At 39.8% G+C, this 27948-nt stretch overlaps 2 protein-coding genes across 5 annotated transcripts in view; both read right to left on the reverse strand.

The window, feature by feature from the left end:
* Positions 1-7010: 7010 nt before the first annotated feature.
* IPO8 (importin 8) overlaps positions 7011-27948 on the reverse strand; it is an 85476-nt gene continuing 64538 nt past the window's right edge. For 3 of the 4 annotated variants that reach the window (XM_045462498.1, XM_045462499.1, XM_045462500.1), the window contains 5 exons: positions 26575-26795; positions 22293-22498; positions 19230-19433; positions 18548-18664; positions 7011-8967 (listed from right to left, as the gene is read on the reverse strand). In XM_045462498.1, the coding sequence (XP_045318454.1) occupies positions 8870-8967; positions 18548-18664; positions 19230-19433; positions 22293-22498; positions 26575-26795 (846 nt within the window). In that variant the 3' untranslated portion in view covers positions 7011-8869. Of the gene's footprint in view, positions 8968-18547; positions 18665-19229; positions 19434-19769; positions 19782-22292; positions 22499-26574; positions 26796-27948 lie in introns of those variants that run through there. The other variant, XM_045462501.1, reaches the window with a different exon arrangement.
* On the reverse strand, positions 22505-26563 carry LOC123589906 (ribosome biogenesis protein BOP1-like). Its single transcript, XM_045462502.1, has one exon. It carries the CDS (start codon positions 24105-24107, stop codon positions 23778-23780), a length of 330 nt encoding a protein of 109 aa, XP_045318458.1. The 5' UTR covers positions 24108-26563; the 3' UTR covers positions 22505-23777.

The following is a 27948-nucleotide window of genomic DNA, read 5'->3' on the forward strand; positions in this document are numbered from 1 at the left end:
TACAGTGTTATATTAGTTTCTGGTGTACAATATAGTGATTCAACAATCCTGTGAACACTGAATATGTATCAAGATAAGTATACTCTTAGTCCTTCACCTATTTTACTCATCCCCTCACCCACCTCCGCTCTAGTAAATACCCGTTTGTTCAGTCTACTTAAGAGTTTTGGGTTGTCTTTTTTTCTTGGTTCATTTGTTTTGTTACTTAAATTCTACACATGAGTGAAATCATATTTGTCTTTCTCTAATGGACTTATTTCACTGAGCATTATACTCTCCAGCTCCATCCGTGTTGTTGCAAATGGCAAGATTTCATTCTTTTTATGGTTCAGTAATATTCCAGTGTATGGAATCCCTTCATCTAGTGATGGACACTGGACACATGAATTGCTTTCATGTATTTAGCTCTTGTAAATAATGGTGCAATAAACACAGGAGTCCATGTATCTTTTCAGATTATTGTTTTCATATTAACTGGGTCAATACCCAGTCGTGAAATTACTGGGCCATATGGTTATTTTATTTTCAATTTTTTGAGGAACCTCCATACTGCTTTCTACAGTGACTGCCCCAGTTTGCATTCCTACCAACAGTGCATGAGGGTACCTTTTTCTACTCATCCTTACCAGCACTAGTTGTTTCTTCTGTGTTTTGTTTTGTTTTGTTTTGTTTTGTTCTGTTTTGCTTTAGCCATTCTGATAGATATGAGGTGATATCTCATTGTGGTTTTTATTTGCATTTCTCTGATGATGAGTGATATTGAGCATGTTTTCATGTGTCTATTGGCTATTTGGATGTCTTCTTTGGATAAATGTCTGTTATGTCTTCTGCCCATTTTTTAATTGAGTTGTTTGGTTTTGAGGTGTTGAGTTGTAGACTTTTTTTTATATATTTTTTACACTAAACCCTTGTCAGATATATCATTTACAAATCTCTTCGTCCATTCAGTAGGTTGTCTTTTAGTTTTGTTGGTTGTTTCCTTTGCTGTACAGAAACTTTTTATTTTGATGAACTCTTAATAGTTTATTTTTGCTTTCATTTTCCTTGCCACAGGACACATGTCTAGAAAAATATCGTTACAGCCAATGTCAGAGAAATTACTGTCTGTGCTCTCTTTGAGGAGTTTTATGGTTTCAAGTCTCACATTTAGGTCTTTAATCCACGTTGAGGTTATCTTTGTGTGTGATACAAGAAAATGGTCCAGGGTGCCTGGGTGGCTCAGTCAGTTAAGCTTCCAACTCTTGATTTCAGCTCAGGTCATGATCTCATGGAGCCTGCTTGGGATTCTTTCTTTCCCTGTCTCTCTGCCCCTCTTCCCCCACAAAAATAAATAAACTTGAAAAAAAAAAGAAAATGGTCCCGTTTCATTCTTCTGCATTTAGCTGTCCAGTTTTCCCAACACCATTTCCCATTGCATATTCTTGCCTTCTTTGTAGTAGATCAATTGACCATATAATCATGGGTTTATTTCTGGACTCTCTATTCTGTTCTAGTGATTTATGTGTCTATTTTTTGTGGTGATGCCACACCATTTTGATTACTATAGCTTTCTAGTATGTCTTGGAAACTAGAATTGTGATGCCTCTAGTTTTGATTTAGCTATTAGTGGTCTTTTGTGTTTCCATATAAATTTTAGGATTCTTTGTTCTACTATTGTGAAAAATTTTATTGGTATTTTCATAGAGATTGCATTAAATTTCTGTAGATTACTTTGAGTATTAACAATATTTTAATACTTGTTTTCCCAATCCATAAGCATGGAATATCTTTCCATTTGTGTCATCTTCAATCTCTTTCATTAATGTTTTATACTTTTCAGAGTACATGTCTTTCACTTCCTTAGTCTTAGGTATTTTACTCTTTTTAGTGCAATTATAAATGGGATGATTTTCTTAATTTCTTCTTCTGCTACTTCATTATTAGTGTACACAAATGCAATGAATTTCTGTATATTGATTTTTGGATTCTGCAACCTTACTTAATTCATTTATCAGTTCTAGTAGTTTTTTGATGGAGTCCTTAGGGTTTTCTATATATAGTCTCCTGTTATCTGCAAATAGTGAAAGTTTTACTTCTTCCTCACCAGTTTCAATACATTTTATTCCTTTTTCTTGTATGAATGCTGTGGCTAGAACCTCCAGCACTCTCCTGAATAAAAATAGTGAGAATGGACATTCTTGTCTTGTTCCTGATCTTAGGGGAAAAGCTCTCAATTTTTCACCATTGAGTATGATGTTAGCCATGGGTTTTTCATATGTAGTCTTTATTATGTTGAGCTACTTTCCCTCTAAACCTACTTTGTTGAGGACTTCTATCTTAAATGGATGTTGTACTTTGTCAACTGCTGTTTCAGCATCTATTGAAATGATCATATGGTTTTTATCATCTCTTATTGATGATGTATCATGTTGATAGATTTGCAAATATTGAATTACACTTGTATCTCAGAAATAAATCCCACTTGATCATAGTGAATGATTTAGTGTATTATTGGATTTAGTATGCTAATATTTTGTTGAGGATGTTTGCATCAATGTTGATCAGAGATATTGGCCTATAGTTCTCTTTTTCTTAATAGTGTCTTTAGTTGGTTTTGGTATCAGAGTAATGCTGGCCTCATAGAATGAATTTGGAAGCTGCCCTTCCTCTTATATTTTTTGAAATAGTTTGAGAAGAAAAGGTATTAACTCTTTTTTAGATGTTCAGTAGAATTAATCTGTGAAGCCATCTGGTCCTGGACTGTTGCTTGTTGGGAATTTTCTTATTACTAACTCAATTTCATTCTGGTAATCAGTCTGTTCACATATTCTATTTCTTCCTGTTTGAGGAAGGTTGTTTGGGAGGTTGTATGTTTCTAGGAATTTATCCATTTCTTGTAAGTTGTCCAGTTTGTTGCCATTTTTCATAATAGTCTCTTAGAATTCTTTGTATTTCTGTAGTGTTAGGTGATATTTCTCCTCTTTAATTTCTGATTTTGTTTATTTTAGTTCTCTCTCTCGCTCTCTTTTTTTTGGATGAGTTTGGCTGAAGTTTTTTCAATTTTGTTGATCCTTTCAAAGAACCAGCTCCTGGCTCCGTTGATTAGTTCTATTGGGTGTTGTTGTTGTTGATGTTGTTGTTGTTTCTATTTCATTTATTTCTGCCCAATCTATTATTTCCTTCCTTCTGCTTGTTTGGGGACTTGTTTGCTCTTTTTCTTGTTCCCTCAGGTGTAAGATTAGGTTGTTTATTTAAGATTTTTCTTCTTTCTTGAGATATTGTTATAATCTCTCTTAGAAAAGCTTTTACTGCATCCTGTATGAATGAATGTGGACCATTGTGTTTTCATTTTCATTTGTTTCCATGTATTTTTTTATTTCCTCTTTGATTTTTTTTGGTTGACCCATTTATTGTTTAATAGCATGATATTTAACCTCCAGGTATTTGTGTTCTTTCCAGATTTTTTGTTTGGTCAATTTCTAGTTTCATAGCATTGTGTTCAGAAGAGATGCATGGTATAACTTCTATCTTTTAAAATTTGTTGAGACTTGCTTTGTGGCCTAATACGTGATCTATTGTGGAGAATGTTTCATGTGCACTTGAAAAGAATGTGTATTCTGTTGTTTAGGATGGAATGTTCTGAATATATGTTAAACCCATCTGGTCCAGTGTGTCATTTAAAGGCATTGTTTCCTTGTTGATTTTCTGTTTGGATGATCTGTCCATTGTTGTAAGTGGAGTGTTAAAGTCCCCTACTATTACTTACTTTGTTTGTTAATAGCTGCTTTATATATTTGGGAGCTTTCATGTCGGGTGCATAAATATTTGAAATTGTTATATCCTCTTGTTGGATTAGTCCCTTTATGATTATGTAGGGTTCTTGGTTCTTCTTTGTCTCTTGTAAAAGGTCTATTTTCTCCAATATAAGTATTGCTACCCTTGCTTTCTTTTCACTTCCATTTGCATGAGAACTGGTTTTCCATCTCTTCACTTTCAGTCTGCGTGTATGTTTAGGTCTGAAATGAGTCTCTTGTAGGCAGCATATATATGGGTCTTGCTTTTTTATCCACTCAGTCACCCTTTGTCTTTTGATATGAGCATTTATTTGGTCCATTTACATTCAAAGTAATTATTGAGAGGCATGTACTTATTACCATTTTGTTACTTTAAGTTGTTTTTGTAGTTCTTTTCTTCTCTTGCCCTCTTCCCTTGTGGTTTGCTGGCATTCTTTAGTGGTATACTTGGATTCCTTTCTCTTTATTTTTTGCATATCTATTACTGGTTTTTGATTTCTGGTTTCCATTAGGTTTATATATAATATCTTACTTATAGGTGTCTATGCTAAGCTGATGGTCACTTAAGTTTGAACTCATTCTAAAAGTACATAAAGTTTTACTCCTCTCTCTCTCTCTCTCTCTCTCTCTTTCTCTCTCTCTCTCTCTCATGTTTTAGGCACATCATGTCATACTTTAAATCCTTTTATTTTATGAATCCTTGACTGATTTTTATAGATATACTTGATTTTACTGATTGGACTTGTGCTTTCTATTTTTCCTACTCCTGCCTATGGTCTTCCCTTTCCACTCAAAGAATCCCCTTTCAGATTTCCTCTAAGGTTTACTGGCGGTGAATTCCTTTAACTTTTGTTTTTGTAGAAAACTCTTTATCTCTCCTTCCATTCTGAATTATAGCCTTGCCAGATAAGGTATTCTTGGTTGTAGGTTATTTTCTTTCAACACTTCGAATAAATCATGCCACTCCCATCTGGTCAGCAAAGTTTCTGCTGAAAAACCACCTGATAGTCCTTAAGGGGTTTTCTTTCCTGTAACTGTTTTCTCCTGCTGCTTTTAAAATTCTCTTTATCACTACTTTTTGCCATTTTAATTACTATGTGTCATGGTGTGGACCTCCTTGGGTTGATTTTGTTGGGTGCTCTCTGTGCCTCCTGGATCTGAATTTCTGTTTCCCTCCCCAGATTGAGGAAGTTTTTAGCTCTTAGTTCTTCAAATAAATTTTCTGCCCCTTTCCCTCTCTTCTTCTGGGATCCCTATAATGTAAATGTTATGCTAGATAGTGTCATTGAGTCCCCTTAATCTAGTCCCATTTTTTCTTTTTTCTTTCTCCTGTTCATCATGATTGCTGTCCATCCATTATTCTGTTCTCCAGGTCACTGATCCGTTCTGCTTTCTCTGGTCTTATTCCAATTTTTCATTTCAGTTATTGAGATTTTCATCTCTGTTTGGTTCTCTTTTATGTTTTCTGTCTCTTCATTGAGGGTGTCACTGAGGTCCTCCACTCTTTTCTCAGATCTGATGAGAATCTTTATGGCCACTACTTTAAAATCTCTATCAGGCATATTATTTCTGTTTGTTTAGCTTTCTTGCTGTGATTTTGTCCTATTCTTTCATCTGGAACAAATCATCTGTCTCATTTTGTCTAACTCTCTGGGACTGTTTCTGGGTGTTAGAAAAATGAGCTATGTCTCCTACTCCTGAAAGTATTGCCCTTAAGAAAAAGAGGCCCTGTGGTGCCCTGCAGTGCAGAGACCCCACTTACAGAAACAGGTGCTTCAGGGGCGTCTCCTATATGCGTTGCATGCACCCTATTGTGGCTAAGCTGCATTTGCTTTCAGTCTAGTTGTCCGCAATGGCTGTCACTGACTATTGTGGGTAGGGTTTGGTCCCTGTGTCAATGGGCCAGTACGGGGAATACCTTGGGCTTGAGTTGAGCCAGACCAGGTGTTTGCCAGAGCTAAAGTAGCACCCAATTGCAGGGCACTCTCCCTATGTTGAACCCTGAGATGTTCACTGCTGGGTAGGGCCTGCAGTCAGACCACATATCTTCACACAGTCACTGCTGGCACATTTGGACTGGTATGTATGGTTTTCCTCACCCTTCCTCAGGGCAGGAGTCATTTCGGAGTGGTGCTGGCCAGGGCTGCTTTCATACTATCAAGCTTGTGGCACTGCTTCGGATGGACTTCTGAGTGTGGTTTGGGGGGGAGATGGGTACACTTGTTAGCAAAGCTAGATGGAGAGTGTCCATGCTACGCTGGTTGCTGCAGGTATCTAGGCTAGGGGGCAGAGGAGAGAAATGGTGCTTGCTAGCTCTTTTGTTCTTGGAGAAATGGAAGATCCCTGCCCCTCCAGCACACATTCTGAGATTAGTAAATATATCTTCCTGTATATCCCAGGCATTTTTAAAACTGCTGCTTCTATGCCATATCTCAATAGGGTTGTTTGCTATGCTGTCTCTTTAAGGGTGAGGACTCAGTGTCCTCTTGCCCTCTTGCTCTGAGCAAAGCCCGATGATTTTTAAAGTTCCCAGCGTTGAGCCCCATTGATCGTAAAAACTCACAAAGTTAAGTCTTCCGGCTTTCAAAGGCAAAAATTATGGGGATTCATCTTCCCATGGTGGATCCCCCATGCCTGGGGTGCTGGATGTAGAGCCTGCTAGTCTCTTCTATCCATGCCTGAGGTGTGCCTCCCTCCCCTCCTCAGTTTTGAGAGGCGGTTTGGTTTCTAACTGCATTGCTGCCCTTCCTACACTCTGAAGTGGCCTCTTCTCTACATTAAGCAGTGAAAGTCTGTTCTGCGAGTCTTTGGGTCATTTTCTGGGTTGTTTACACTGATGTGGATTTTATCTAAGTGTATTCATGGTAGTAAGTGAGGTAAGGATCTTTCTACTCTGCCATCTTCCCTGGAAGTCCCCGTTCCACTCAACTTTGACCTCTCCTAATCTGATGACAGTCTATCAGAAAATGGCTCTCTTTCCAGCACCCTTTTTATTTTCCTTCAAAGTCCTGCTGTGGCTTAATGGCCTTAGCTTTTTCAGAGTTTGTATCTTTCTCATCGGGATACCACAATTTATGAGATGGGCTCTAGCTCCCAACCGCTCCCCACTCCTGATGAGCCCTTGTTACCCTTCCAGGCCAACAGTTACCTTGCTCCACCTGCCCCCAAATAAGGATTTTTATCACCTGCTTAAAGCACCTCCACATTTCAGGAGATTTCACACAGAGGGGTTCAGAATCCTGGGAATCAGTCCATGTTTTATTTTACAGTACATTCATATAAGTTCCTGCATTTCCAAGGTAACCAGATCACATTCAGGTTAGCACTGCTGGTAACAAAATTATACAACTACCCTGGCTTCAAAAACAAGATAGGATGATACACATTAATATCTGTTTCCCTTTAATACTGTAGAAGACAATACCTCACAAAAATAAAATCACATGCCTTTTACAATCCAGTGTGAAGGCATATTTATGTTAAAAGAAACCATTTTAGACATGTGGAGAAGAAGAGTTTCAAAGCTTAAGATATCTAAAATGTCCCCCCAGTGCCATCTGTCTCTTCTGTCAGCTGGCACATTCAATATCAATGCCTTGGGAAGAGAGGGACAGAGGAAAGCAAGGGACCATTTAGCTCTGAAACTCATGGCTTCTTAGGCTACTTCTGTAAAAACTACTTAAATAACCTAAAATGCTAAAAAGAGTTAATATTAACAAGGGATGGTAATATAGGAAGCACCTGGAGAAAATTCCTCCAGTAACTGAGGGGAAATAGAAGCTGCAGACATTTCACAAAAATGGAAAACTGTATCACATCCAGTAATACATTAAGTTTTGAAAATACACTTTCACTTTACTGTACGAAAAGACTATGATCCATGTTCTAGTCTTGAATCTGTTCATAAGAAGAGCCACAGCCTCCATCTGCAATATTTTCTGTAGGCATCATTACCATTGAAGAGTGACCAATATCCCAACCCTTGAAGAATATAACAAGCCAAACTGAGCTATAATAAAGGCTAGAATGAATTAGGTAGGAGAAAATTCAGATGTGTGAGAAGTAGAAGTTAAATTCATTTGGGTCATTTTTTCTAGATATAAAAGGTTAGAAAATGTTTTGGACCCAGGTCCAACATAGCTGGAATGATAAGTTGTTGAAAATGCAAGCCCCCATCCAGAAACCACGTGCTTAATGTAGCACCCTTCTCCCAGAAGTTCAATGTGCTTTTGTATTATTACCAATTCATTACATAATGAAGTACATGATTCAGAATATACTTGGACTTATTGTTAATTCCAATGACTAAAGAGTTCCTGCCACTTGCTGCCAAGAAATTTTTGAGTCCTTCACTTACTAGGTTATAAATGGAATTTATACTCCTATTTTCTGACCCCAATAGAAACACCACCCCTTTCAAGGCTCAAATATATGATGGAAGAGGGAATAAGACACTTAGTAAGAAAGCCTCAAAACATACAATGAAAAACCAGAGCCAGTGCATGTTACAACCCCTGAAGACAGCCCCCAGCAGCAGGGTGAGCAAGGGGAGCAGTGATGTTTTTGAAACCAGAGTGACTTGTAACTAACTGCCTAACAGTAAAATCACACAGTAAAATGCAGAATAAGTCAACAAATAGCCAAGGTTTACATTATATCTAGAAATATGTTTTATGCTTTAAAAAAAATTGCAATGCACTCCAAAAAAATTTTTCAGATAATTCATGTACAACAGAAGGCACTGTTATCCGCATAAATCCATTGATCCTGCATGGCAAAAACCTGAGACGTGCAATTCAATCCTTTAAATCCACCTTGGTCATTCATCCTTTGGAGAATAGGATTTGTCCTTTTCAGTCCACTGATTTTGTTCTTCTTTAATTTCATACATTACAGTAGCTGCTTAGAATATATATTTCAGGGTGAGAAAGGTCAAAGGGGAAGAGGGAGTGGATAAATGTGCTGCCCAATGTCAGTTATCCGGCACAGCAGCAGGGTGCTGAAAAGCAGCCCACTGTCGTCCTCCCCTTGACCTTCACATTTCCCCGGTGAAGGAAAATATAGTGATGACATTCGGTAGGCTGATGTTCCTTCTTTCAGTTGTTGCTGGGCACAGTCCCAAAGTTAAATGCGGAGAGGACTCCTTTGTTTTCAAACGTGAAGCCTCCCTGTTGTTCAATCTTCTTCTTGGCCTCTAGTATTTGTCAAGAGAAAGGGAGGGGACAAAATTAGAGTATTTAAGGTGACAAAGTTGGAAATAACCTAAAATGAGCTAGATTTATTTATATTTAGCATTGTGAAGGACTGTGACTTAGGATATTAGTTATCCTGCCCAACCAAGCATTAGCCTTTTTTGGTTTTAATTCTGGTGTAGTTAATATACAGTGTTATATTAGTTTCAGGTGTATAATATAGTGATTTAACACTTCCACACAACACTCACTGCTCATCAAGGTAAGTATATTCCTGAACTCTTTCACCTATTTTGCCGGCTCCCCACCCCTCCCCCCCCTCCCCCCCCCCCCCCCCCGGAACCTCCCCTCTGGTAACCATCTGTTTGTTCTCTTTAGTTACGAGTGGGTTTTTTGGTTTGTCTCTCTTTTTTTCCCCTTTGTCCATGTGTTTCTTAAATTTCGCATATGAGTGAAATCATATGGCACTTATCCTTCTCTGACTGGCTTATCTTGCTTGGCATTATACTGTCTAGATCCATCCGTATTGTTGCAAATGACAGGATTTCATTCTTATTTATAGCTGAATAATATTCCATTGTACATATATATACACAATTTCTTTATCCATTCACCTCTGGGCTGCTTCTATCAATTGGCTATTGTAAATAATAATAGCAATAAACACAGGGGTGTGTGTGTGTGTGTGTATATATATACATACATATATATATGTATACATATATACACACATACATATATACATACATATATATACACTCATACATATATATACACACATACATGTACACATACATGTACATATACATATACATATCTTTGATTAGTGTTTTTGTATTCCTTATAGCTAAATACCCAGTAGTACAATTACTGGATCATATGGTAGTTCTATTTTTCACTTTTTGAGGAACCTCCATACTGTCTCCCACAGTGGCTGCACCAATTTGCATTCCCATCAACAGTGCATAGGGTTTCCTTTTTCTCTACATCCTTGACAACACTTGTTGTTTCTTGTGTTTTTTATTCTAGCCAGTCTGATAGGTGTAAGGTGATCTCTCATCATGCTTTTGATTTGCATTTCTCTGATGATGAGTGATGTTGAGCATCTTTTTACATTGTCTGTTGGCCATCTGGATATCTTCTTTGGACAAATGTCTGTTCAAGTGTTCTGACCATTTTTTAAATGGATTGTTTTCTGGGTGTTATGTTGTATGAATAACTTACACTAACCATTTACTGGACTGTCATTTGCAAATCTCTTTCCCATTCAGTAGTTTTAGTTTTGTTGGTTGTTTCCTTTGCTGTGCAGAAGTTTTTATCATGATGTAATCCCAACAGTTAATTTTTGCTTTTGTTTCCCTTACCTCGGGAAACTGATCTAGAGAGACGTTGTTATAGCTGATGTCAGAAAAATTACTGCCTGTGCTCTCTTCTGTAAGTTTATGGTTCCAGGTCTCACATTTATGTCCTTAATATATTTTGAGTTTATTTTTGTATATGGTGTAAGAAAGTGGTCCACTTTTCCCAAAACCATTGAAGAGACTCTGTTCTATTGCATATTCTTGCCTCCTTTGTCACAGATTTACTGGCCATATAATTATGCATTTATTTATGAGCTTTCCGTCCTTCATCTTGATCTGTGTGTCTATTTTTGTGCCAGTACCATACTGTCTTGATTACTACAGCTTTGTAATATACCTTGGAATCTGGGATTGTGATACCTCCAGTTTTTTCTTTTTCAAGACTGCTTTATTTGGGGTCTTCTGTGGTTCCACACAAATTTTAAGACTGTTTGTTCTAGGGCCACATGGGTGGCTCATTTGGTAAGCGTCCGACTTCAGCTCCAGTCATGATCTCACAGTTCACAAGTTTGAGCCCTGCATCGGGCTCTATGCTGACAACTCAGAGCCTGGAGCCTGCTTCAGATTCTGCGTCTCCCTCTCTTTCTGCACCTCCCAATAAATATAACATTAAAAATAATTAAAAAGATTGTTCTAGTTCTGTGAAAACTACTGTTGGTACTTTGATAGGGATTGCCTTAAATCTGTAGATTGCTTTGAGTAGTATGGACTTTTTAACAACATTCTTCCAATGTTTTATACTTTTCAAACTATAGGTCTTTTACCTTCTTGGTTAAGTTTATTCCTAGGTATTTTACTCTTTTTGGTGTGATTGTAAATGGGTTTTCTTAATTTCTCTGACATTTCATGATTAGTGTATACAAATGCACCAGTTTTCTGCATGTTGATTTTGTATCCCACAACCTTAATGAACTCATTTATCAGTTCTAGTAGTTCTTCAATGGAGTCTTTAAGTTTTCTATGTATACAATCCCATGTTATCTGCAAATAGTGAAAGTTTTACTTCCTCCTTATGAATTTGGATGCCTTTATCCCTTTTTGTCTCAAGCTGTGGCTAGAACTTCCAGTACTATGTTGAATAAAAGTGGTGAGAGTGGACATCCTTGTCTTGTTCCTGATCTTAGAAGAAAAACTGTTTTCCACCATTCAGTCTGATGTTAGCTGTGGGTTTTTCACATGTAGTCTTTATTATATTGAGCTATGTTCCATCTACCACTTTGTTGAATGTTATTATCATGCATGGATGTGGTACTTTGTCAAATGTTTTTTCTGCATCTACTGAAATGATCATATGGTTTTTATACTTTCTCTTATTAATGTGATATATCACATTGGTTGATTTGCAAGTATCGAACCACTCTTGCATCCTGGGAATGAATCTCACTTGATTGTGATGAATGATTTTTTTTAACATAGTGTTGGATTTAGTGTGCTAATATTTTGTTGAGGATTGTTGAATCTGTCTTCACCAGAGATATTGGCCTGGTAGTTCTTTTTGTGGTATCTTTATCTGGTTTTGGTATCAGAGTAATGCTGGCCTCATGGAATGAATTTGGAAGTTTTGCCTCCTCTTCTATTTCTTTGAAAAGTTTAAGAAGAATAGGTATTAACTCTTCTTTAAATGTCTGGTAGAATTCACCTGTGAAGTCATGTGGTCCTGGACTTTTGTTTGTTGGGAGTCTTTTGATTACTGATTCAATTTCATTGCCAGTAACTGATCTGTTCAAATAGTCTATCTCTTCCTGGTTCAGTTTTGGGAGAACTGGTTCAGTACTGGCAATGTTTCTAAGAAGTTATCCATTTCTTATAGGTTGTCCAATTCATTGGCATATAATTTTTCACAATATTCTCTTACAATCCTTTGTATTTCTGTGGTGTTACTTCTCCTCTTTCATTTCTGATTTTGAGTCCTTTCTCTCTCTGATGGGTACAGCTAAAGGTTTGTTAATTTTTGTTGATCTTTTCATAGAACCAGCTCCTGGTTTTATTGATCTATTGTTTTTCAGTTTCTATATCATTTATTTCTGCTCTAATCATTATTTCCTTCCTTCTGCTAGTTTGGGGATTTGTTCTTTTTTTCTTGTTTCCTCGGGTGTAAGGTTAAGATTTTTCTTGTTTCTTGAAGTAGACTGGTATCATTATTATCTTCTCTGTTGAGAATGACTTTTGTTGCTCCCAACAATCTTTGACCACTGTGTTTTCATTCTCATTTGTCTCCATGTATCTTTTTATTTCTTCTTTGATTTCTTGGTTGACTCATTCATTGTTTAGTAGCATGTTATTTAATCTCCATGTACTTGTGTTCTTTCCAGGTTTTTTCTTGTGGTTCATTTCTACTTTCATAGCATTCTGCTCAGAAAAGATGCATATGACTTCAATCTTTTTGAATTTGTCAAAACTTGTTTTGTGGCCTGATACGTGATCTACTGTGGAGAATGTTTCATGTGCAGTTGAAAAAATGTGTATTCTGCCGTTTTAGGACAGAATGTTCTGAATATATCTGTTAAATCCATCTGATCCAGTATGTCCTTCAAAGCCATTATTTCCATCTTGATTTCCTGTTTGGATATCTCTTCTTTGATATGGGGGGGGGGGGGGTCTTGGAGTCCCTTCCTATTACTGTATTACTATCAGTTAATAACAAATAAAGGAATTGTTTCATGTATTTGTATATTCCCATGTTGGGTGCATAAATATTTACAACTGTTTTATCTTCTTATTGTTCCCTTTACAATTATGTAGGGTCCTTTCTTTGTCTCTTGTTAAGTCTTTGTTTTAACATCTATTTTGCCCAATATAAATATTGCTACCCTGGCTTTCTTTTTGCTTCCATTTGCATGATAACTGTTTTTCCTTCAGTCTGCACATGCCTTTGGGTCTGAAATGAGTCTCTTGAAGGCAGTATATAGATGGGTCTTGTTTTTTCATCTGTTCCATCACTCTCAGTCTTTGACTAGAGAATTTATTCCATTTATTTTTTAGGGTTTTTTTTAATGTTTTATTTTTGAGACAAAGAGAGACAGAGCATGAGCAGGGGAGGGGCAGAGAGAGAGCAAGACACAGAATCCGAAGCAGGCTCCAGGCCCTGAGCTCTCAGCACAGAGCCCGATGCAAGGCTCAAACTCACAAACCACGAGATCATGACCTGAGCCGAAGTCGGACACTTAACCAACTGAGCCACCCAGGTGCCCCTAGTCCATTTGAAGTAATTATTTATAGGTATGTATTTATTGCCATTTTGTGACTTGTTTTGTGGTTATTTTTGTAGTTCTTCTCCATTCCTTTCTTCCCTTGCTCTCTTCCCTCCCCATAGCTGGCTTTCTTTAGTGATATACTTGGATTCCTTTCTCTTTATTTTTTGCATATTACTGGTTTTGATTTGTGGTTACCATTAGGTTTGTATATAACATCTGCTATATATAGCAGTCTATGTTAGGTTGATGGTCACTTAAGTTTGAAACCATTCTTTAGTCCTGTCCTTCCCCCCCCCCACCCGCATATATTAGGTATATGGTGTCATACTTTATATCCTTTTGTGAGTCTTTTACTGGTATTTACAGATACAGTTATTTTTCTTTTGTGTGCTTCCTACTTTTATTACTCATGGTTTTTGTTTTCCACTAAAAGAGTCCCCTTTAACATTTCTTGTAGTGCTGGTTTAGTGGTCATGAATTTCTTTTGTTTGTCTGGGAACCTCTTTATCTCTCCTTCTATTCTGCATGATAGCCTTGCTGGATAGAATATTATTGGTGGCAGATTTTTTTCCTTCCAGCACTCTAAATATATCTTGTCGCTCGCATCTGGCCTGCAAAATTTCTGCTGAAAAATCCACTGATAGCCTTGTACATAACTTTCTCCTTCTCTGTTGCTTTTAAAATTCTCTTTGTCACTACTTTTTGCCATCTTAATTACTATGTATCTTGGAATGGACCTCCTTTGGTTGTTTTTGTTGGGAAATCTCTGTACCTCCTGGATCTGGATTTGTTTTCTTCCCCAGACTGGGGAAGCTTTCAGCTATTATTTCTTCAAATGAACTTTCTGCCCCCTTTTCTCTCTTCTTCTGGCATCCCTATAATGTGAATGTTATCAAACCTGATGGAGTCACTGAGTTCCCTAAGTCTATTCTCATTTTGCATAATTTGTCTTCCTCTCACCCGCTCACCTTAATTTCCATTATTCTGTCCTCCAGGTCACCGATCCATTCTGTTTCCTCTAGTCTACTATTTATTCCACTTACTGTAATTTTAATTTCAATTATCATGTTCTTCATCTCTGACTGGTTCTTTTTCAATGTTTTCTCTTTGTTAAAAATCCTCCACTGTTACCTCAAGTCCAGCAAGTATCTTTATGACCCTTACTTTAATTTCTCTATCAAGCATATTACTTATCTCTGTTTGGCTTAGGTGTCTTGCTATTGTTTTTCCCTTTTCTTTCATTTGGGACATATTTCTCTGTCTCATTTTGTGTAACTTTCTGTGTTTCTGTGTTAGGAAATTCAGCTACATCTCTTGCTCTTGAAAGTAGTGGGTAGAGCATGGCATGCAGTTTTAACAAGGTGGTGCTGGTCCTCTGCCAGAGGGGATGTGTCTCTGCCCCGGAGACCATGGCTGGCCAGACCGATCTGCAAAGCATGCAGAGGCAGGGTGCACAGTGTGTGTGTGTTAGATGTAAATTAAAAAAAAACCAAGTTAGCATATAGCACAACGATTTCAGGAGTAGATTCCTTAATGTCCCTTACCCATTTAGCCCATCCCCCCTCCCACAACCCTTCCAGTAACCCTGTTTGTTCTCCATATTTAAGAGTCTCTTATGTTTTGTCCCCCTCCCTGTTTTTATATTATTTTTGCTTCTCTTCCCTTGTGTTCATCTGTTTTGCATCTTAAAGTCCTCATAAGAATGAAGTCATATGATATTTGTCTTTCTCTAATTTCGCCTAGCATAATACTCTATAGTTCCATCCACGTAGTTGCAATTGGCAAGATTTCATTCTTCTTGATTGCTGAGTAATACTCCATTGTGAGTGTGTGTGTGTGTACATCTTCTTTATCCATTTATCCATCGATGGACATTTGGGCTCTTTCCATACTTTGGTTATTGTCAATAGTGCTGCTATAAACACTGGGGTGCATGCGTCCCTTCGAAACAGCACACCTGTATCCCTTGGATAAATACCTAGCAATGCAATTGCTGGGTTGTAGGGTAGTTCTATTTTTGGATTTTTGAGGAACCTCCATCCTGTTTTCCAGGGTGGCTGCACCAGTTTGCATTCCCACCAGCAGTGCAAAAGAAATCCTCTTTCTTTGCATCCTTGCCAATATCTGATGTTGCCTGAGTTGTTAATGTTAGCCATTCTGACAGGTGTGAGGTGGTATCTCATGGTGGTTTTGATCCGTATTTCCCGGATGATGAGTGATGTTGAGCATTTTTTCATGTGTCAGTTGGCCATCTGGATGTCTCTGGAGAAGTGTCTATTCATGCCTTTTGCCCATTTCTTCACTGGATTGTTTTTGGGGTGTTGAGTTTGATAAGTTCTTTACAGATTTTGGACACTGGGGCGTCTGGGTGGCTCAGTCAGTTAAGCGTCTGACTTCGGCTCTGGTCATGGTTTCACGGTTCGTGGGTTCGAATCCTGCACCGGGCTGACAGCTCAGAGCCTGCAGCCTGCTTCGAATTCTGTGTCTCCCTCTCTCTCTGCCCCTCCCCTGCTCATACTCTGTCTCTCAAAAATAAATAAATATTAAAAAAATTATAGATTTTGGATGCTAACCCTTTGTCTGATATGTCATTTGCAAATATCTTCTCCCATTCCATTGGTTGCCTTTTAGTTTTGATGATTGTTTCCTTCGCTCTGCAGAAGCTTTTTATTTTGATGAGGTTCCAATAGTTCATTTTTGCTTTTGTTTTCCTTTGCTCTGGAGACGTGTTGAGTAAGAAGTTGCTGTGGCCAAGATCAAAGAGGTTTTTGCCTGCTTTCTCCTCTAGGATTTTCCTGTCTTACATTTAGGTCTTTTATCCCCTTAGAGTTTATTTTTGTGTACGGTGTAAAAAAGTGGTCCAGGTTCACTTAACAGCATGTTGCTGTCCAGTTTCCCCAGCAACATTTGCTGAAGTGACAGTCTTTTTTTCCATTGGATATTCTTTCCTGCTTTGTCAAAGATTAGTTAGCCATATATTTGTGGGTCCATTTCTGGGTTTTCTATTCTGTTCCATTGATCTGAGTGTCTGCTTTTGTGCCAGATCTGTTCGTGTTATCTTGATGATTACAGCTTTATAATACACCTTAAAGTCCGGGATTGTGATGCCTCCTGCTTTGGTTTTCTTTTATCAAGATTGCTTTGGCTATTCAGGGTCTTTTCTGGTTCCATACAAATTTTAGGATTGTTTGTTCTGGCTCTGTGAAGAATGCTGGTGTTATTTTGATAGGTATTGCAATGAATATGTAGATTACTTTGGGTAGTATTAACGTTTTAACAATATTTGTTCTTCCTATCCAGAAGCATGGAATCTTTTTCCATTTTTTTGTGTCTTCTTCAATTTCTTTCATAAGCTTTCTATAGTTTTCAGTGTATAGATTTTTCACCTCTTTGGTTAGATCCCTAGGTATTTTATAGTTTTTGGTGCAGGGTGCACAGTTTTAATAAGGTTCTTGCGTCCTCCACAGGTGACCAGCTGCCACTGCTGGGACTGAGACCCCCACAATGCGCACAGTAGAGAGGCATGGTGTTGGCAGTTTGCAATGGTCTTCTAGGGAAGGGGGCCCACAGCACCAGAACTGAGGCAGGCCCAGCTAAAAAGGGTGGGGCATAGTATAAACAAGTTAGGTAGTGAATGCCGGCTCCAGGCTGGTTCCTGCAGGTGTCTGAGTGTTTATGCCGGAGGGCAAGGAAGGGAAATGGCACCCACCAGCTCCTTGTTCCTGGAGGAGTCTTCCAGCAATCTCAGTCTCTCTGGGACACACAGATTAGTAAATAATTTCCCTCTTGTATGCCCCGGGCATTTTTCAAAGTACTGCTTCTATGCTGTGTTTCTGCAGGCTGTTGGCTGTGCTGTGTCTTTAAAGGGATGAGGACTCAGTTTCCTATCACCCTCCAGACTCTCCCAGAACTGAACCTGCTGACTGTCAGAACTCATGAAATTTGGCCCCTCTGGTTTCCAAAGCCAAACGTTATAGGGATTCATCTTCCCATGCAAGCTCGCACCGTGATGGTCTGTTCCCTCTCTTCTCCACACCTGCGGATCCCTCCCTCCAGTGGACAGACCCGTAGTCCATTTAGCTCCCCACTGCATCTCCACTCTTCTATCCTCTCTGATGTGGACTCTTCTCTACATTTAGTTGTAGAGTTTGTTCTGCCGTCTCTGGGTCATTTTCTGGGTTATTTACCCTGATGTGAGCGTTACCTAGTTGTATCTGTGGGGTGACGTGAGCTCAGGATCCACCCATTCCACCACCTTCCCTGGAAGTCCCTGAGTATCAGCTTTTAATAGGGCTATGTCAGTAAGTAGTTATGTTTACTATTACAGAAAAACTGCTAAAAATGAACAAAATGGAAAAACTTTACCTCCCCCAACTTCCAGGAAAAATGACAAAATGAAAAGGTGCAAAGTGCTTTTTTTAATAGTTCTATAGGCTACTGCTGAAAGTGTACCCAGAATTCTCCTGATACCGACTCTGTGCAGGGCTGACAAGAGAAATCTATGCAGAAGAACTTAGGTTCTAAATTCCAGGTACCTATTCCATGTTTTCCACTAAAGTATTTTTGTAATTACAAATTTTTTTCCACTGATTTTCTAGGAGTGACCATAATAATGTCTGCATAGAACAATTTCTCCAAGTCAAAAACTGAAAATCAACAAGAATCACTAACATGTAAATCCCAGCAAAAGAAATGAAGAGTGTTTCTTTTCCAGGAAGACAAGCTCCTTATAAGAATTCATGAAGTGAACTGACTCCAAAACAGAGGGTAAGTACATGAATACCACCACCACTAAAAGACACTCATTAATGCACAGGGTTTTGCAGAGCTAAGATATCATGATCAGTGATTTAAAAAAAAAAAAAAAATCATACAATAATAATTATCTTGAAAGGCTGGCCTCTAACAATTTTTAAAACAGTCTTTATGTGCCACAAGGCTCATTAAGAAGGTAAGAAGGTTGCTCATTAATAAGACTGACTACTGGTACGCTGATGCCCTCCAATCTGGGAATGCAGCTGGCTGACCTGCTACTGTCCTCCGGTGCTCTGCCAGGGTATACACCTCCTGCAGCGCCCTCCTCTGGTCCTCACTGAGCGGTGCCATCAGCAGCTGGTACCAGGCAGCATCCCGATTCTGCACAGCTGTTGCATTTGGGGAGTGTGTAGAAGAAGAAAAAGATAAGAGTCTAGTGAAAATTATCATTACAGAGAACAAAAGCACATGATCAAATTACGATGAAATGATTGCAGAAAGTAAGAGACAAACTTATTCCAGCAAAGGATTATTTCTGAGTACCCACTCCATATCTAACCATGTGGGGCTATCAGAGGAAGGTTGGGACATTGCAAATCTCTGTGTTGCCCAATTCTCGACCTCCTTCACCATCTCTTCCTCCTGGGGTTTTACTATGCTCCCTAAAATCCAGATCTTTGCAAACACCTCTATTCACACGCTACCATGTTCCGCCAAATTTTCCCCGTACCTGCAGTTTCGGCTTCACTCCCACACCAAGAACTCAAGTTAGTGCTTGAGGCAAAACCATGCTCTAAGCCTCCCAGATTTTTCCATTTGGACATCTCACCACAACTAAAACCAAACTTAACATCTAAACTGATTTTGGACAATTCCCAAAACAATTTTTAAACCGAAGGAAATAAAGAAAGAATTTAGAGAAAATATCTAAAAATTTAGGGAGTAAAGACATACTTAGCAGAGCTTGTGTAAAAATTTGATATTCATCCACACTATTGTCAAGGTCAAGTGGAGTGCTGAATCCCTCGAGGGCAGTTTCTTCCAACACTTCTTCATCCCAATCATCCTCCTCCTCCTCCTCCTCTTCACCTCTTCCGTTATTCGACTGCATTGCTTGAGCAGTTACATTCGTCTCCTCTTCATCACTTGAAATCTCCTCTGGCAATCCATTAATTATTTAAAAAGAATCAGAACACAAAAGGACAAAACATAAAATTCCACAGAACAAAAATTATAAAATGACATTCTGGAAATGGAAAAACTACCTCCTATTTTTACATGAAATTCTAAAAATAAAACTTTATAGTTTGTTAAATTGAAAATGACTTTAGAGGCACCTGGGTGGCTCAGTCAGTTAAGCATCCAACTTCAACTCAGGTCATGATCTCATAGTTCGTGAGTTCTAGCCCCGCATCAGGCTCTGTGCTGACAGCTCAGAGCCTGGAGCCTGCTTCAGATTCTTTGTCTCCTCCTCTCTCTGCCCCTCCCTGCTCGCACTCTTTCTCTCTCTCAAAACTAAATAAACATTAAAAAAAAAATGACTTTATACTCCTCACTGAAAACAATTTCCAAGTAACCCTAAATCTATAGTCCACTGGACATTACTGTTTTGCTATGGCTGTCTCATATTCATTTATATAAAAATGCTAATTAATCAGAGTCCCAAGTTTTTTGTCAAAAAAAAAAAAAAAATTGTGCAGTCAGTACATTTTTTTTAATGTTTACTTTTGAGAGAGAGAGAGTGCAAGCAGGGGAGAGGCAGACAGAGAGGGAGATACAGAATCCAAAGCAGGCTCCAGGCTCTAAGCTGTCAGCACACAGCCTGATACAGGGCTCCAACTCACGAACTGCAAGATCATGACCTGAGCCGAAGTCGGACACTTAACTGACTGGGCCCCCGGCGCCCCAGCGCATGTGTTTTAAGTAACAATGAGTTCCCATTGAGAATTTGGGTCTCTCAACAGTTAATTCAGTTGATTACAAACTACTCAGAAGTGTTCAAATGAGGTCATTTCTGCTAATAGAAACATAAAAATACAGAAATAAAGAAAAAATAGCTACATGTGTGTTGAAAAGTGGAAAGCTGAATTGCATATCACCATGGATTCTGTTTCTATTTTCAGGGCTGATCTGTTCTAAGCAGTTAGCCCAATATTATAAATAACTGGAAGATAGTAAATGCAGAACAAAATCAACCCAAGACAGAAAAACCTAGAGTAAAACCCAAACCAGGCAGTATTATTCCAAAACTATTTCTATAAAACATACCACACTAAAGCACCTGAATTAAATGGCAAAGTAGTGTTAGGGATAAGGCAAGAAACAGAAGTTTTGATCATACATACACACACACACATATATATACATATATATATGTATATATATGTATATATGACACATATATACTACAAAAATAGCAAGAAATACCTTTCCTAATTAGTCATTCTATACTTAAGCACAAATTGAACAGGAAAGTCTGGAAAATTACCAGAAATTTTTTCTCACGTCATATTAGTTATCAGCCAACAGTTTATAAAACAAAAAATTAGAACTGAAAAAAAGAATTCTATAATTGTTGGCCTATACTTAGCAAAAGAATAAAAACCCTTCGGGGCGCCTGGGTGGCGCAGTCGGTTAAGCGTCCTACTTCAGCCAGGTCACGATCTCGCGGTCCGGGAGTTCGAGCCCCGCGTCAGGCTCTGGGCTGATGGCTCAGAGCCTGGAGCCTGTTTCCGATTCTGTATCTCCCTCTCTCTCTGCCCCTCCCCCCGTTCATGCTCTGTCTCTCTCTGTCCCAAAAATAAATAAACGTTGAAAAAAAAAATTTTTTAAGAAGAATAAAAACCCTTCTAGTAAAGAAGTCCTACATAGAATTCAGGAAAGCAAATTAGATCAGAAGTTGTGCTCTATGTTAGGAGTTAGAGAAGAGTACCATTTCTCGTACCCAAACTAGGATGATGCGAATTATATGCAAAATGTTTAAATCTACACTTGTATGTTTTACATGAAACATTCTGATTTTTCTCATTTAAAGAAATTCTGTTTTTAACAGATATCGTAAGTTTCTCAAATTCCACATATGAGTGAAAACGTAACAGAAGACCATGGGGGAAGGGAAGGAAACAAAAAATAGTTACAAATGGAGAGGGAGACAAACATAAGAGACTCTTAAATACAGAGCACAAACTGAAGGTTGATGGAAGCAGGGGGATGGGGAAAATGGGTGATGGGCACTGAAGAGGGCACTTGTTGGGATGAGCACAGGGTGTTGTATGTAAGAGATGAATCAAGGGAATCTACTCCTGAAGCCAAGAGCACACTGTATGCTAGCTAATTTGACAGTAAATTATATGAAGGAAGGGAGGGGAAGGGAAGGGGAAGAAATTCTGCTTTTAACTGGAAGAGGGAAAAAACTCCATTTGGAGTTGGATTAGGTTACTTCCTGCACCCAAGCAAGTAGTTTTGCAATTACCATCAAATAAAGATCTAATATCCTTGACTCTAACAATCTTATTCTGTCAATTAAGCAAATAACCTTCATTTATGTACTTTACTCCAAATTTAATAATACGTAAACCATAAATTTCTCCCAATTACAATTTTTAACAACCATTAAAAAAAAACATCAGGCATTCTATTAATCTGTTATACTGATACTTCCCTTAACTAATGGTTCATTGAATTCATGCTGCCGACTTCACAGAGACTATTGGCACAAACAAGAAAATGAAATACTGGTTCCTAACTCATTGTCAAAACTATCTGATTCTGTTATAAATGTATCTGAATTTCTCAGAGTTTAACAACATTCATTAAGCTCAATAATTATTTAAATGTCAAAAAATTAACAGATTTAAATTTACATTGCAGAATATGTCAACCAAACCCAAAATATTTGTTAAATGTGCAACAAGCCAAAGAATGTAACTGAATGATTCCAAATAGACTAAAATTCAGAGAAAATGCATGCTCAAATCAAAATCAATTCTAGCATTCATTACAATTAGAAGACTTTACCGTTTTCTTCCATATCAGCCTTCTCTGCTTTTGAGCGATCTTCCTGGTTTACCAGTTGTCTGGTAGCACAAACCTGCTTTAGGCCAAGGAAAAGGAAAAGAATTGAGGGTACAATCTGTCCCACCACAGCATCTACTGCAGGAGGTCGGTTTTGCAATTCCAAAAGGATACTCAGTCCTATTATACACATCTTCCGGTCATGATGCCTACAAATCACAAAGAAAAAAATGTACTCATGAGAAATGAGGACAACTGAAGATTCTACAAGAAAAAATGGCCAAGGTGATTTTTAAGGTTCACTCAATGGAATTATACAGAGGGATCCCCCATCTTGTACTACGTGAAATCCTATATAAACCAAATTTTGTAAACCACTTATCATCAAAGAGCTATAAAAGTCTGTAATCAATATGGTGAATCTTACTATAGTATCAATTTATAACTGATTTAAATGCTTTATCTGTGCCTTGGCATAACAAGTTCTATTAAAGCAGGAATACCTGTATTTGACAGCATAAAATTCCTATCCAATGGAAAAAAGGAAAAATTCAGACTGTGTCTTCATTAGATTGGTCTACAAGGTTTCTCAGCACACACACTGTACCCCCAGTGCCAAAAGCTATTCAGAAACTCAGCATATAATAAGCAAGCTAAACTTAATGACTATAAGTAAATCAATTAAATATACTCTGCTATAACATAGCATAAGGAAAATTTGATTCTGAAGGGAAAAAAATTTTTTTAATGTTTATTTTTGAGAGAGAGGGAGAGACAAAGCACGAGCAGGGGAGGGGCAGAGGGAGAGAGGGAGGCTGAATCCGAAGCAGATGAAATGATGAATATATTATAAGCTACTGTTATTCGCATTGCTCTTTTTTTTTCCCCCCCAAGCTGGGTGAACACCTCTATTAAGATCCTGAGCAAACACATGGCCTGGCCCCTCAGGAAACAGGGTGGCTTAGGTGAAGAGGCAGACGGTGCCATTGGCCCCTGAGAAAACCCACAGCTGGGGCCAGGGCGGAAAGCCACATCCAGTACACCCAGGTCTTGGCTCAGCACGTGTCCCCACAGCACCTTCACAGGCACCAGCAGTTGGTTCTGCAGCAGGTCACTGGCAGACAATGACACTCCCGTGGTCAGAGCTAGATGTGAAGACCTGGTACCAGGTGTGGAAGGCCACAGCCCTTGGGTCCTCCTGTGGTGCCTCACCACCCTGTACGGCTCACCAGAAAGGTCCAGATCAAACCACACCAGCTTGCTGTCATAGCTCCCACAGATGACCTTGTCCCCTGCAGGGTGCACTGCCAGGCTGGACACCCACTTACAGTTCGGTCTCAGCTTCTGGGTGAGCTCCTGGCACAGGAGATAGTAAAGGCAGATGCTGCACTGGAAAGTCACTAACACAAAGGATGGGACAGAGTAGAAGGCCACTCACGTCACCTGGCCATGGTTGCAGAAGGGGGTCTGCCTGCAGCGTCAGCTCAGCTAGTGGATCAGCACCTGTGTGTGGCCTGCAGGGGCCAGGACCACAGCCAAGAAGTCCCCACACCCATGCCAGGTCAACAGAGTCACAGGCTTCCCATGGCGGATGTGCAGCCACAGGTCCCCCTGGCGTTTCTCCTCTGGGGCCTCCAGCCAGTAGGCAGGCTGAACGGCCGGCATCTCAGGTGGGATGAAGGCACACAGCAGCTGGTCCTCGCTGCCCACCACCAGCTGGGCCCCCAAGGCCAGGATCAGTAGCAGCACCACGTCCTCTACAGCCACAGCCACCAGGCAGATGGTGGGGTGAGTGTTCCGGCCAATACTCCTCAGCATACCCACAACGGGCACGGTCCTCGTGCAGCGGGTGGCAGCCACCTCCCAGAGTCATAGTAAGCCATCGTCGGAGCCTGAAGCCAGCCACTGGCCCTCTCCAGGATGACACTAAGGTGGTGGACAAGGTTGCTGGGGCCTCTAGAGACGAGGACCTGACATGCGAGGAAAGGCTGTGGGTCCTGCAGCTGGGACAGTTTGGGGACGAGGTCTTCAGGGTTCACATTCACCCTCACCTTGCACTGCCGTGGACACAGTAGAGGTCAAGGCAGCATGTGAAGCATTCCTGGAGGAAACAGCTATACACAGGCACACCCCGCAGGTTCAGAAACTTGCGTGGCGGGAAGGTGGGCTTCCTCTCACCTGGCTCCCATTGCTCCCACACCTCTTCGCTGGGCAGATACGCAGGAGGTGAGCCGTAGAACTCAGTGTGATGCCGAGGACCAGCTTGGGAGTGGGTATGTGTATCTTGTGCCCATCCGGCCCAACATCGGGGTCTTCCACACCCACAGATTACTGAAGCTAGGGGTGGGGTTCTGGGGCCCGTGAAGCTGCATCTGGCCCATCTTAATGGCATATGCCCCAAGTGAGAGACCCTCTCCTTCTCCACCAGGGATGGGATGATGCTGTGCTTGTCAGCAGGTCAGCTGGTTACTGAGTGGAGCACCAGGTCCCCAGTGAAGAAGTCCATAGCCAGCTCATACAGATCGAAGCTCATGTCCCCCAACTGGCCCCTCTGCAGCCACCATGCCAGGGCCACCTGCTCATCAGTCAGCCATAAGTCGTGCCCTGTCATCCAGTCCTGCATCATGCACCAGTAGTCAGGATCATCCACTTTGTCCAGAACCTGGTCCAGCTTGTCACGAGTACGCAGGGGCTTGTAGCCGTGTCTGCCATCCGTGCCCAATGCCCATGCCCACCATGTTCCAGATGTCCTCTGTCCTTGGGGAAGAGGTCCTGGCCTGCACCTGTGGCCCAGTGGTCTTCTCCATCACTGCTGATCCTATCTTCTCCCTCTGCCGAGTCATCTTCACTCCTGTCACTGCTAGAATCTTCCAAGCCTGAGAACGTGCTCTCTGTCAGAGAAGCGACAATCTCTGCCATCCTGGAGGCTAGGAGGAGGAGCACAGATCAAAGAGAACTCCACCAGCTCCAACTCCAGCTCTGGCTCCAGTGGCCGCTTCCCAGGCCGTGCCTGTGTCACCACCACACGCCTGCCACACTACCCAGCCAGTCCCAGCCCACTGCATTGCCTGATTCAAGTTACTAAAGCCAAAGGAGTATATTATAACAGGAACTGCACTGGACCTGAGGATGCCCCCCAATAGGGGTGCACATTAGGTGTCAAGAGGATCACAGCAGGAAAGATAATTATCAAGTAGGACTGTAAGGAAACCAAGGAAGCATAAGCCAAGCCTGTCCAGTCTGTGCAACAGTAGAAATGGCCTTTCTATCTTTGGAAAACTGCTTCTAGATGCTAATAAAGAGAAGCATTCCAACTGCATAACTGTGAGTGACAAAGCCTCTGCTCCCTAAATCTTTGTCAGAGAAAACTTCAAGCACAATTTTTTAAAGTATGTTCTTCCCTTCAAGTCTTTAATAAAAAATCTAAATCAATGACAAATTCCAGTATCCTACAAGTAGAAAAACTAGAATACACGCAGCAGCTTGTTAGTATCTTCCCCCACACCTGTTCTGCCATGCTAATTCACACCTCTATCACTTGGCAGTGTCCTGACTACTCCTACTGGAATTCTCCTTCCTCAGCATTTCTAAATGATATCATTTCTAAATGTTCTCTTACAAAACTTAAAAAACAAAGCACTAGTTGTATCTAATGTTTTAAACAAATTAATTACAATCTAGCTCAAATTCTAGCATAACAATCACTAATAGGTGTGGGGTCACTTGAGGTGAGCATGTACCTACTACTCGGCATCTCATTTTTCTTATGTTTGAGAAGTAGGAGAGTGCTTCACATGAAGACAAACTCTCGCACCAGGGAAGCACCCAAGCTACAACGAACAATCCTTCTTTCTGACCTCACATTTGAGAACAAGCTCCCTTGAGATCTGCACAGTTCCAATATCCAATAACCTGGGCCAGTACATCTTTAGCAGACTGGCATTTTCCTTAGAAACCTGACCCCGTTTAGAATGTTTTTCCCTATACACACTTAATAGTCATGGAACCTGATGGACACTTAGTTCTCCTTGCCTAAAGATCTAATGCTATCATGCAAGTAAAAAACAACTAGGGACAGACTATACCTAATTTTCAGAGCCTGCATTCTTTCCACTAGATTATACTACTGAAACACAGTTTAATTCTCTAAAAATTAAAATTTATGTTTACAATGCACTAAAAATAATCCTTAAAAATGAAAATTACCTCTTTATATGCTATTTTACATTTTTAAAATCAATGTTCCAGAAACAGAAATGTAGAGTAAAATCCAAAAGACACATACCCAAGAAAACAATCCGTATCATTCATCCACTGATTTATAAACTGTACAGTTAACGGTCCAGGATTGTGAGGCAACTGAATTTGTTCTAAAGTATGTAGCAGCAAATCAGGGTTGTAGTACAAGGCAGCAATGGCAACCTGAAGACACATGGTGCGGAGCTCACTAGTTTTCACTCCTCGGGTTAGTCTCTCCAAAACAAGTTGAACAAAGAGAGGAATGCACTAGAGAAAACAATAAAGAGAGTCAGCCATACACAGAGAAACCAGGTAACTTTTATAGAAAGCAGTATGTTGGTAGAGAGTATTCTCAAATAAGATACCCTTAAGGACAATTAAACCTTTGCTTACCTTGTTCTTATGGTATTAAATTTATATTCTCATAAAGCCCAGAGATTAAATGGCCAAAAAGAGGTCCTAGAGCAGTGAGAGGAAGTCTCCTTCCCTTCTCTTTCTTAATGTTTATTTACTTATTTTGAAAGACAGAGTGAGGGAAGGGCAGAGGGAAAGGGAAAATCACAAGCAGTCTCTGTGCTGTCAGCGCAGAGCCTGATATGGGGCTCGATCTCACAAACTATGATCATGACCTGAGCCTAAACCGAGTCAGACACTTAATCAACTGGGCCACCCAGATGCCCCAACAAGTCTCCTTCCTTTTTGAGTGCAGATTACAGTGAAGACTATCCCACAAGAATCCACACTCAAACGATGGCAACAATCCAAATATAGACCCAGCCACTTCCACATTTAAGGTAAAATGACTAGGTTGGAATTTTTGTGAAATCAGATTAAATGGGACTTAGAAAATAAATAAGCATGACATGACCAGAATTTCTCTTGAGAAAGAAAATTCCTAAGTCACAGAATGTAAAGTACAGCATGGTGACTACATTTCATAATGCTGTATTACAGCCACCTGGGTGGCTCAGTCAGTTAAGCATCTGACTTCAGCTCAGGTCATGATCTCACAGTTCATGAGTTTGAGCCCTGCTTTGGTTGAGCCCTGCTTCTCTCTCTCTCTCTCTCTCTCTCTCTCTCTCTGCCCCTTGTGGGATTCTCTCTCTCCTCCTCCTCCCCTCTGCCCCTCCCTCACTTGCTCGCTCTCTCTCTCAAAAAACAATAGTAATGCTGTATTACATATTTGAAAGTAGCTAAGAGTAGATATTAAAAGATCTTATCACAAAGAAAAACAATTTGTAACTGTATGGTGCTGGATATAACTAGACTTATTGTGATCATTTTCCAACATATATAAATATCAAATCATTATGTTATATTATCTCAATAAAATAAAAATAAGAAAATTCCTACTAATAGAAGACTGAAGAAAAAATGGTAGACTTCGCATTTGAAAATGAAGGCATCTGGGGGCGCCTGG

The sequence above is a fragment of the Leopardus geoffroyi genome, chromosome B4 (genome assembly GCF_018350155.1).
Source record: "Leopardus geoffroyi isolate Oge1 chromosome B4, O.geoffroyi_Oge1_pat1.0, whole genome shotgun sequence".
NCBI lineage: Eukaryota > Metazoa > Chordata > Mammalia > Carnivora > Felidae > Leopardus > Leopardus geoffroyi.